General features: G+C 38.7%; 1 protein-coding gene across 1 annotated transcript; it reads right to left on the reverse strand.

Annotated features, from left to right (window-relative positions):
* Positions 1-10,424: 10,424 nt before the first annotated feature.
* Or1f26 (olfactory receptor family 1 subfamily F member 26) lies at positions 10,425-11,366 on the reverse strand. The gene has a single exon (NM_214829.1). It carries the CDS (start codon positions 11,364-11,366, stop codon positions 10,425-10,427), a length of 942 nt encoding a protein of 313 aa, NP_999994.1.
* Positions 11,367-12,519: the final 1,153 nt, after the last annotated feature.

The raw sequence follows: 12,519 nt of genomic DNA on the forward strand, positions 1-12,519 counted from the left end.
GTTTCCTGTACCTTTATGGGCATCTCTTTCTTTAGGTAAGGGAAGTTTTCTTCTATAATTTTGTTAAAGATATTTACTGGTCCTTTAAGTTGGGAATCTTCACTCTCTTCTATACTTATTATTCTTAGGTTTGGTTTTCTCATTTTGTCCTGGATTTCCTGAATATTTTGGGTTAGGAGCATTTTACTTTTTGCATTTTATTTGACAGCTGTGTTAATGTTTTCTTTCTTTTTTCAGTTATATTTTTATTGGATATTTTTATTTATATTTCAAATGTTACCCCCTTTCCAAGTTTCCAATCTGTTGGTTACCATTTTGTACTAATGACAGTGTTCTTTGCCTTACAAAAGCTTTGCAACTTTATGAAGTCCCATTTGTCAATTCTTGATCTTAGAGCATAAGCCATTGATGTTTTGTTCAGGAAATTTTCCCTAGTGCCCGCATGTTTGAGTCTCTTCCCCACTTTTTCTTCTATTAGTTTGAGTGTGTCTTGTTTTCTGTGGAAGTCCTTGATCCACTTGAACTTAAGCATTGTAAGCCATTGATGTTTTGTTCAGGAAATTTTCCCTAGTGCCCGCATGTTTGAGTCTCTTCCCCACTTTTTCTTCTATTAGTTTGAGTGTGTCTTGTTTTCTGTGGAAGTCCTTGATTCACTTGAACTTAAGCATTGTACAGGGTGATAAGAACGGAGAGATTTGCATTCTTCTACATGTTGACCTCCAATAGAACCATCGCCATTTGTTGAAAATGCTGTCTTTTTTCCACTGGATGGTTTTAGCTCCTTTGTCAAAGATCCAGTGACCATAGGTGCATACATTAATTCCTTGGTCTTCAATTCTATTCCACTGATCTACCTGCCTGTATTTGTATCAATACCATATATTTTATCACTATTCCTCAGTAATACAGCTTGAGGACAGGGATGGTAATTCCCACAGTTCTTTTATTGTTAGGGATAGTTTTCCCAATGCTGGGTTTTTTTGTGATTTCAAATGAATTCGCAAATTGCTCTTTCTAACTCTATGAAGAATTGAGTTGGAATTTTGATGGGAACTTCAGTTAATTTGTAGATTGCTTTTGGGAAATGGCCAGTTTTACTATATTAATCCTGTCAGTCCATGAGCATGGGAAGTCTTTCCATCTTCTGAGATCTTCAATTTCTTTCTTCAGAGACTTGAAGGTCTTGTCATACAGAACTTTCACTTGCTGGTTAGAGTCACACCAAGGTAAATTATATTATTTGTGACTGTTGTGAAAGGTGTCATTTCCCTAATTTCTTTTTCAGCCTTTTTATCCTTTGAGTAGAGGAAGGCTACTGATTTGTTTGAGTTAATTTTATATCCAACCACTTTGCTGAAGTTGTTTATCAGGCTTAGTAGTTCTGTGGTGCAACTTTTGGCTCCACATAAGTATACTATCATAGCATCAGTAAATAGCAATATTGTGCCTACTTCCTTTCAAAATTGTATCACTTTGACATCTTTTTGTTGTCTGATTGCTCTAGCTAGGAACTTGAGTACTCTGTTGAATAAGTAGGGAGAAAGTGGGGAGCCTTCTCTTGTCCCTGATTTTAGTGGGATTGCTTTGAGTTTCTCTCCATTTAGTTTGATGCTGGCTACTGGTTTGCTATATATTGCTTTTATTATGTTTAGGTGTGGGCCTTGAATTCCTGATCTTTCCAAGACTGTTAACATAAAGTAGTAATGAATTTTGTCAAATGATTTCTCAGGATCAAATAAAATGATCATGTGATTTTTTTCTTTGAATTTGTTTATATAGTAGATTTTATTGATGCATTTCTGTATATTGAACTGTTCCTGCATCCCTGGGATGAAGACTACCATCATCATAATGGATGATCATTTTAATGTGTGCTTGCATTCTGTTTGCAATAATATTATTGGGTATTTTTGCATTGATATTCATAAGAAAAATTGGTCTGAAGTTCTCCTTCTTTGTTGGATCTTCATGTGGCTTAACTATAAGCCTAATTTTGGCTTCATAGAAAAAATGGGTAGTATTCCTTCTGTTTCTATTTTGTGGAATATTTTGGATAGTATTGGTATTAGGCCTTCTATGAAGGTCTGATACAATTCTCCACTAAACTCATCTGGTCCTGGGCTTTTTTGGTTGAAAGACTTTTGGTAGCTGTTTCTATTTGGGACATATGAGATTGCTTAGATGGTTTATCTGATCCTCATTTTACTTTAGTATGTAGTATCTGTCTAGAAAATTGCACATTTCATTCAGATTTTCCAGTTTTGTAGAATATAGGCTTTTGTAGTACAATCTAATGAGCTTTTACAATTTCCTCAGAATCTGTTATTTTGTCTCCCTTTTCAACTCTGATTTTGTTAATTTGGATACACTCTCTGTTCACTCTGATTGGTCTAGCTAAGGGTTCATCTATCTTTATGATTTTTCAAGGAACCAGCTCCTGTGTTTGACTGATTTTTGTTTCTACTCGGTTGATTTCAGCCCTGACTTTGATTATTTCCTGTCATGTGCTCCTCTTGGATGTATTTGCTTCTTTTTGTTCTAGAGCTTTTAGGTGTGCTGTCAACCTTCTAATGTATGCTCTCTCCAGTTTTTAATGTAGGCCCTCAGAGCTCTGAGTTTTCCTCTGAGCACTGCTTTCATTGTGTCCCATAAGTTTGGGTATGTTGTGCCTTCATTTTCATGAAATTCTAAGAAGTCTTTAATTTCTTTATTTCGCCCTTGACCAAGTTATTCTTTAGTAGAGTGTTGTATAACTTCCAAGTGTATGTGGGCTTTCTGTCATTATTGTTGTTATTGAAGACAAGCCTTAGTCCATGGTGTTCTATAGATATCTGTTAAATCCATTGGTTCATAACTTCTGTTCATTTCTCTGTGTCACTAGAATATCTTGGGCAGATGTCATACAAACTATAAGAGAACACAAATGCCAGCCCAGGCTACTATATCCAGCAAAACTCTCAATTAACATAGATGGAGAAACCAAGAATTCCAAGACAAAACCAAATTTTCACAATATCTTTCTACAAATCCATTCCTACAAACGATAAATGATGGAAAACTCCAATACAAGGAAGGAAACTACACACTAGAAAAAGCAAGAAAGTAATCTCCTTGCAATGAAAACAAAAGAAGAGAGACACACAAACATAATCCCACCTCTAAAAACAAAATTGAGAGGAAACAACAATCATTGGTCCCTAATATTGCTCAACATCAATTGACTCAATTCCCCAACAAAGACATAGACAAACAGACTGAATACATAAAGAGGATTCAGCATTTTGCTGTATACAGGAAACACACCTCAGTGACAAAGAAAGAAACTACCTCAGAGTAAAAGACTAGAAAACAATTTTCCAAGCAAATAGTATCAAGAAACAAGCTGGATAAACATTTCTTTTCTTTTCTTTTTTTTCGGAGCTTGGGACCGAACCCAGGGCCGTGCGCTCACTAGGCAAGCGCTCTACTGCTGAGCTAAATCCCCAACCCCTGGATAACCATTTTAATATAGAATATAACTGACTTTCAATCAAAACTTATCAAGAAAGATAAGGAAGGATAGTTCATATTTGTCAAAGAAACAAACCCACCAAGATGAACTCTCAATCCTGAATATCTATGCTCCACATGCAAAAGCATCTACATTCATTAAAAAAAAAAAAACCTTACTAAAGTTAAAATCACACATTGCACCTTACACAATAATAGTGGGAGACTTCAACACCCCACTCCCAGCAAAAGACAGATCATGAAAACAGAAAAATAAACAGAGACACAGAGAAATGAACAGAAGTTATGAATCAAATGGATTTAACTGATATCTATAGAACATTTCATCCTAAAACAAAAGGATACACCTTCTTCTCAGTACCTCATGGTACCTTCTCCAAAATTGACCATAAAATTGGTCACAAAACAGGCCTCAACAAATACAAGAGGATTGAAATAATCCCATGAATCCTATTAGATCATCATGGACTAAGGCTGCTTTTCAATAACAACAATAATGACAGAAAGCCCACATACACCTGGAAGTTATACAGCACTCTACTAAAGAATAACTTGGTCAAGGGCGAAATAAGGAAATTAAAGACTTCTTAGAATTTAATGAAAATGAAGGCACAACATACCCAAACTTATGGGACACAATGAAAGCAGTGCTAAGAGGAAAGCTCATAGCTCTGAGTGCTTACATTAAAAACTGGGGAGAGCATACACAAGCAACTTGACATCACATCTAAAAGCTCGAGAACAAAAAGAAGCAAATACACCCAAGAGGATTAGTTAGAGAAGGGGCGGTTGGGTAGGGGAACAACTTGGAAACTGGGAAAGGGAATGACATTTGAAATTTAAATTTTTTAAAATCCAAGAAAAAAAGAAAATTATACAAATAATCAACAAATCCAGGAGCTGGCTCTTTGAAAAAAATTCACAAGATAGATAAACCCTTAGCCAGACTAACCAGAGGGCAAAGGGAGAGTATCCAAATTAATAAAATCAGATATGAAAAGGAAGAGATAACAACAGGAAATGAGGATATTTTAAAAAAATCATCAGATCATACTACAAAAGCCTATATTCAAAACTGGAAAATCTGGATGAAATGGACAATTTTCTAGATAAATACCAGGTAGCAAAATAAAATGAGGACCTAATAAACCATCTAAACAGTCCCATAACTTCTAAAGAAATGGAAGCTGACACCAAAAGTCTCCACACCAAAAAAAAAGCCCAGGTCCAGATGGGTTTATTGCAGAATTCTATCAGCACTTCAAAGGAGACCTAATACCAATACTCTTCAATCTATTCCACAAAATAGAAACAGAAGGAGCACTACGAAATTCGTTTTATGTAGCCACAATTACTATTACATCTAAACCGCACAAAGACCCTACAAAAAAAAAGAGAACTTCAGAACAATTTCCCTCATGAATATCGATGCTAAATTACTCAATAAATTTTTTGCAAACTGAATCCAAGAACACAATAAAACAAACATTCACCATGATCAAGTAGGCTTCATTCCAGGAATACAAGGATGTTTCAATATACAGAAATCCATGAAGGTAATCCACTATATAAACAAACTCCAAGAAAAAAAAAAACACATAATGATCTCATTAAATGCTGAGAAAGCATTTGGCAGTATTCAACAACCTTTCATAATAAAAGTCCTGGTAAGATCAGGAATTCAAGGCACATACCTAAACATAATGAAAGCAATATACAGCAAACCAGTAGCCAACATCAAACTAAATGGAGAGAAACTTAACGCAATCCAACAAAAATCAGGGACTAGACAAGGCTACCCACTCTCTCACTACTTATTCAATATAGTACTTGGAGTCCTAGCCAGAGCAATCAGACAACAAAAGGAGATCAAAGAGATACAAATTGGAAAGGAAGAAGTCACTGTTTGCAGATGATATGATAGTATATACTTTAAAAGTATACTTTGCTACCTGGTATTTATCTAGAAAATTGTCCATTTCATCCAGATTTTCCAGTTTTGAATATAGGCTTTTGTAGTATGATCTGATGATTTTTTTTAAATATCCTCATTTCCTGTTGTTATCTCTTCCTTTTCATATCTGATTTTATTAATTTGGATACTCTCCCTTTGCCCTCTGGTTAGTCTGGCTAAGGATTTATCTATCTTGTGGATTTTTTTCAAAGAACCAGCTCCTGGATTTGTTGATTATTTGTATAATTTTCTTTTTTTTTTTCTTGGATTTTAAAAAATTTACATTTCAAATGTTATTTTCTTTCCCAGTTTCCAAGTTGTTCCACCTGAGAATTACTAAGCCTGAAAACCATGTCAACAAAGTGGCTGGATATAAAATTAACTCAAACAAATCAGTAGCCTTCCTATACTCAAAGGATAAACAGACTGAAAAAGAAATTAGGGAAATGACACCCTTCACAACAGTCACAGGTAATATAAAAAACCTCGGTGAGACTCTAACCAAGCAAGTGAAAGATCTGTATGATAAGAACTTCAAATTTCTGATAAAAGAAATTGAAGAAGGGAGAAGATGGAAATATCTCCCATGATCATGGATTGACAGGATCGATATTGTAAAAGTGGCCATCTTGCCAAAAGCAGTCTACAGATTCAATGAAATCCCCATCAAAATTCCAACTCAAACCTTCATAGAATTAGAAAGAAAAATTTGCAAATTCATTTGGAATAACAAAAAACACAGGATAGAGAAAACTATACTCAGCAATAAAAGAACTTTTGGGGGAATCACCAACCCTGACCTCAAGCTGTATTAGAAAGCAATAGTGATTTTAAAAAAAACTGTATGGTACTGGTGCAGAGACAGGGAGGTAGAACACTGGAATAGAATTGAAGACTCAGAAATGAACCCACACACCTATGGTCATTTGATCTTTGACAAAGGAGCTAAAACCATCCAGGGGGGAAAAGATAACATTTTTAGCAAGTGGTGCTGGTTCAACTGGAGGTCAGCATGTAGAAGAGTGCAAATTGATCCATTCTTATCACCCTATAAAAAGTTCAAGTCCAAGTGGATCAAGGACCTCCACAGAAAACCAGATACACTGAAACTAACAGAAGAGAATGTGGGGGAAAGCCTCAAACACAGGGGAATTTTCTTGAACAGAACACCAATGGCTTATGCTCCAAGATCAAGAATCGACAAATGGGACCCCATAAAATTGCAAAGATTCTGTTAGGCAAAGGACACTGTTGTTAGGACAAAGTAGATCCAATTGATTGTGAAAAGACCTTTACCAATTCTACATCTGATTGAGGGCTAATATCCAAAATATACAAGGAACTTAATAATTTAGACTCCAGAGAACCAAAAATCCCTATTTAAAAAATGGGGTACAGAGATAAACAAAGACTTCTCAGCTGAGGATTATCGAATGACTGGGAATTACCTAAAGAAGTGCTCAACATCCTTAGTCATCAGGGATATGAAAATCAAAACAACACTGAGATTCCACCATGTATATATACCAGTCAGAATGGCTAAGATCAAAAACTCAGGTAACAACAAATGCTGTCAAGGATGTGGAGGAAGAGGAACACTCCTCCATTGTTGGTGGGATTGCAAGCTGGTAAAACTACTCTGGAAATCAGTCTGGAGGTTCCTCAGAAAATTAGACATAGTAGTACCAGAGGACCTATCTCTACCCATCCTGGGCATGTACCCAAAAGATGCTTAAATATATAACAAGGACACATGTTCCACTACGTTCATAGTAGCCTTATTTATAATAGCCAGAAGCTGTAAAGAACCCAGATATCTTTCAACAGGGGAATGGATACAGAAAATGTGGTATATCTTCACAATGGAGTACTACACAACTATTAAAAACAATGACTTCATGAAATCCATAGGTAAATGGATGGAACTAGAAAATGTCATCCTGAGTGAGGTAACCCAATCACAAAAAAAAACCACACATGGTACCACGTACTGATAGGTGGATATTAGCCCAAAAGCTGAGATTACACAAGATACAATCCACAAACCACATGAAGCTCAAGAAGAAGGGTGACAAAAGTACAGATCTTTCAGTTCTTCTTAAAAATGGGAACAAAAATATTCATAGGAGGATATATGGAGACAAAGTTTGGAGTAGAGACTAAAGGAATGGCCATTCAGAGTTTGCCCCACCTTGAGATCTAGCCCATACACATACAGACACCAAACTCAGTCACTATTGGGGATGCCAAAATGTGCATGCTGAAAGGATCCTGATATAGCTGTCTCCTGAGAGGCTTTGCCAGAGCATGACAAATATAGAGGGGAATCCTAGAAGCCACCCATTGAACTGAGAATGGGACCCTGTTGGAAGAGTCAGAGAAAGGTTTGAAAGAGTTGAAAGGGTTTGCAACCCCATAAGAACAACAATACCAACCAACCAGAGCTTCCAGGGATTAAACCACTACCCAAAGAGTACACATGAAGTGACCCCTGGCTCCAGTTGCATAAGTAGCAGAGGATGGCCTTGTTGGGCACCAATAGGAGAAGAAGCCCTTAGTCCTGCCAAGGCTTGATGCCCTAGTGTAGGGGAATATCAGTGTTGGGAGGCAGAAAGGGGGGATGGGTGGGTGGAGGAAAACCATCATAGAAGAAGGGGGAGATAGGATGTGCTAGGGAGTTAATGGATGGGAAGCCAGGAAAGGGGATAATATTTTAAATGTATAAAAAAGAATAAATTACTAAAATTTAAAAAGGAAACATCAACAGAAGTAGTTTGAAGAAAAATAGAGTGGAGCAGCTGTCCATGAAGTAAAGAATAGGAAGAGTAAGTGTAAGCACTGGGCCAGAGGCAGCAGCTGATGGTCCTGACAGTCATCTCAGAATGGCAAACTGCAGCACCCACCATTTGCCTCCATTATCCAAATCTGGTTCCCAAAAGGATGCTCTTCTGAGGCTGGGTTCAAATGCTCTCCAGGGAAATAGAACCAGTTACCAAAAGTACATAAGTATATATTCTGATACACACACACACACACACACACACACACACACACACACACACACCACAATGATGACTTCTGTGGCAGTCTGGAATCCACAAGACCTTGTCTCAAAACAACATAAAACATGAACTCTATTGGTTTTTTCCCATAGTACAAATAATAGAGGAGACTGGCCACAAAGACTTTAAAAAGTAATAACTTCTGCCAGGCAGTGGTGGAGCATGACTTTAATCACAGCACTCAGGAGGCAGAGTCAGGTGGATTTCTGATTTTGAGGCCAGCCTGCTCTACAGAGTGAGTTCCAAGACAGCCAGGAGTTCCCCCAAAAAAAACCTTCTCTCAAAAAGAAGCAATGAAACAATTTAGCAAACAAGCAGCAATTTCTATCCTCTTCGATTCATTGACCTATGGGTGAACTGAAAGTCATCAGGACCTGGCACCAGTGACTGCCTCTTCTCCTGGTTCTCAGCATGTAGGGTCAGCATATGGGAATACGATGTACAGGAAAGAGTCAGTTTTTCAACAAGATTGATCCTTAGGTAATAGATCCTTAGGCAATCTCAATATGCAAATTCACATGTAACACTTATCTCCCAAACAGGGCTATCACTTAGGGGCAGAAGAGGTGGCTCAGGAGATAAAGGCACTTGCCACAAAGATAGAATATGTGAGTTGGGTTCCTGGGACCCACACAGTTGAAAGGAGATAAGTCACTCATGAAAGTTGTCCTCTGACTTTCACCTCACAATACCTGACATGCATGTACACACACACACACACACACACACACACACACATGCGTGCGCAGAAACACATGTGCATGCACACAGACACATAGAGAGACAGACAACATAAATTGAGATTAAAAATAGTTCTGAATGTATATATTAGAAACAAGGTCACACTCTGTAGCCTTAGTTGGCCTGGGACTCTCTATATAGACCAGGTTTGCCTCTAGACACAGAATCACATGCCTCTGTGTGTAGCAACATTCTTAGCTCAAAATTAGTCTCATTTAAACAGGAGATGGTACAGGCTGTAAGCACCTTCACTTCCAAGCATAAGAGACTGATTTAATTCTCAGTACCAATGTAAAAGGCAGGACTCAGTTGAGCACTTTTGTAATCCCAGGGATGAGCAGATGAGAACCAGAAGATCCTGGGGGGCACTGGCCAGGTAGTCTAGCCTGATTGATGAGCCTGTAGATCCCTGAATGGCCCTGTCTCAAAAAGAGGGTGTATGGTTTCTGCGACATGACATGCAATGTTGACCTCTCTCCTCTATTCACACATTCACAAACATATACCAAACATATGAGCATGCAGCAGGAGAGACAGAGAGATGTACAAAAAGAAAGGACTTGACCTACACACAAAATAATTTTATAGTACATATGAATGTCTCCAGAATGTAGTTCAGTGTTTGAGCTTTCACATCATGTGCTGCATTCCATCCCTAGAGTCCCAAAAACAAACAACATAAGGCCAATTCTATCATTCAGTAAATCTACCCATGTGCCAAGTAAATAAGAGATCCCTAACTAACAATGACTAAATTGTTTTGTGACTGAACCTAACATAGTCCTGTGGCTGCATTGTGCTTGACTCTGTAATGTGGTAGGGAAGAAGGATCAGTCCAACTCTTCTTTTTCTTTCTATACACGGGATGCAATCCTACTTAAAAGGGGAGCTAAACAAGCATTTCCCAAATTAAAAACTCCACAAATACACACACAAAATGTCACTTAGCTTTCAAAAAGCTATTGGAAAAATAAGTTTTGTTATTTTGTGTGTTTTATGTATATAATTTGAAGTACTTATGTGTCACAAAATGGCTAAATTTAAGAAGTTTAAGCTTATATACTTTTTGTGATGAAAATTTCCTAACATTTTTCAGGACTAAAACTTCATTTGCTACAGTGAAATATAGATCTCCTGAACTGACTCCTCAGATCTTCTCACTGGACAAAAAATGTTCTTCCATGGACCAGTTTTCTTAGGGCCTCCTTCAGGTCCCTGTTCCTCAGGCTATAGATAAAAGGATTCAGCATGGGAGTCACCACTGTGTATAGCACAGTGGCTGCCATGTACTTGTCAGATAAATGAGCAGAGGATGGATGGATGTACACAGCAATGATGGTGCCATAGAAGAGGCAAACCACAGCCAGGTGGGAGCCACAGGTGGAGAAGGCTTTCCTTCCTCCCCTAGTGGATGAGACTCTTAGGACAGCACAGGTGATGTGGATGTAGGAGATCAGGATGCAGACAAATGGGGTGACTGTGATCACAGCTCCCTCTGTAAGAATCATCAGGTCATTGAGATGTGTGTCTGAGCAGGAAAGTTTCAGGAGCAGAGTCACATCACAGAAGAAGTGGGGGATGATGTTGTCCCCACAGAAGGAGAGTCGAGCCATGAGCAGAGTGTGCAACAGAGCATTCAGGCTGGCAGTGATCCATGATCCAGTCACCATCAGGACACAGAGCTGATGGGTCATCTTTGTTGTGTAGTGTAAAGGGTGGCATATGGCCACAAATCTGTCATAGGCCATCACAGCCAGCAGGAAATTGTCCATGTCAGCAAACATGAAGAGAAAATACAGCTGTGTGAGACACCCAGAGAAGGAAATTATCTGACTCCCAAGTATATGGTTGGCCAGTACCTTGGGGACAGTGGTGGAGGAGAAGCAGACATCCACAAAGGACAGGTTGCTGAGGAAGAAGTACATGGCGGTGTGCAGGCAGGAGTCTGTGCTGATGGCCAGGATGATGAGCAGGTTTCCCAGGACAGTGGCCAGGTACATGATGAGGAAGAGCAGGAAGAGGAGCTGCTGCTGCTGGGGCTGCCTGGAGAGCCCCAGGAGGAGGAACTCAGAGACACTGGACTGGTTGGTGCTGCTCATGAGCCTGAGACCAGTGAACTGAATAGAAGAAAATAAATTCAAAACTTTGATGTGCGCTATCACAATATGATAGGGCACCAGGCAGGGTCACAACATGATAAGGCACAGGGTAGGCTCATGTTCGTAAATCAATTCAGAGAGTAACTAACACAGGATATACCCGCACTGTCTATACTTCTTCATTCCAACATTCACCCCTGATGTATTTCTTCCTGAGTATCCCTCAGCCACACAGCCTCTAAGAATAGCTGTACATAAGTTCACACCTTTCAGCTCTCCCTCTACCTCAGACAGCTCAGAACAACCTCAAGGGAATGATTCCTTAGTTCTATCTTTATCTCAGGTGATAGTGGATTCAGGACTTCTAACTTGCCTCCCTGCCTCTGGAAGAAGTTTCAGGGCCGTTGGTTATTCACTTCTGGATAACCAAATGTTTATGTCTCACTGCTATAACCTTACCTGGAAGGAGGTTGGTGCTATTCAACCTCCTCAATGCTGTTCAGCTTGAACTAATAGCAGGGTCTGTGATAACTGGAAACACTGGAAGCCCTGAACAAGTGGGGAGCAGGTATTTGGGTTCTTGACCTTCTGACTAGGAAAGATGTTCAGAACAATCACAGAACAGTCATTTACAGAAGTCACTTTGACCAATGGGATCAGAATCCCTCAGAGCCTCATTAGAGACCAGAAGAGAGAAACTCCCAACTACATTGTTGGTCCCTTTGGACCAAATGATGATGACAGAATATTATCGAAGTTTGCATGCAATAGTTTGTTTAAAATGTACAAGCTTCAGAAATGACTTCACCTTGGTAGACACAGATCCCAGATAGCATTATATACCACGTCAAATCTCAATCACTTTTATAATCTGAGTCTTTGTCTACTGGTGAGGAGGGGAAATTTTTGCATTTTTGTATGTTTGGTGTAATCTTTGCTTTTTTGTATTCTGTCATCTTTAGCAGTGATCACTGAGGTCATATCACTTTCCATTTGAGGCAGCAATAGTGAGAACATGTACTGAGGTGTACCAAATGCATGAGAGTTTGAATTAAAAGGAAGCCAGCTCCTAAGGGACACTGTTTATGAGGAACTTGGCCTTTACAGTAGATGCTTTTTGAGGTACTTTTCCAACTCACATGGGTTAATGCTT

The sequence above is a fragment of the Rattus norvegicus genome, chromosome 10 (assembly GCF_021556685.1).
Source record: "Rattus norvegicus strain SHRSP/BbbUtx chromosome 10, alternate assembly SHRSP_T2T, whole genome shotgun sequence".
Lineage (NCBI taxonomy): Eukaryota > Metazoa > Chordata > Mammalia > Rodentia > Muridae > Rattus > Rattus norvegicus.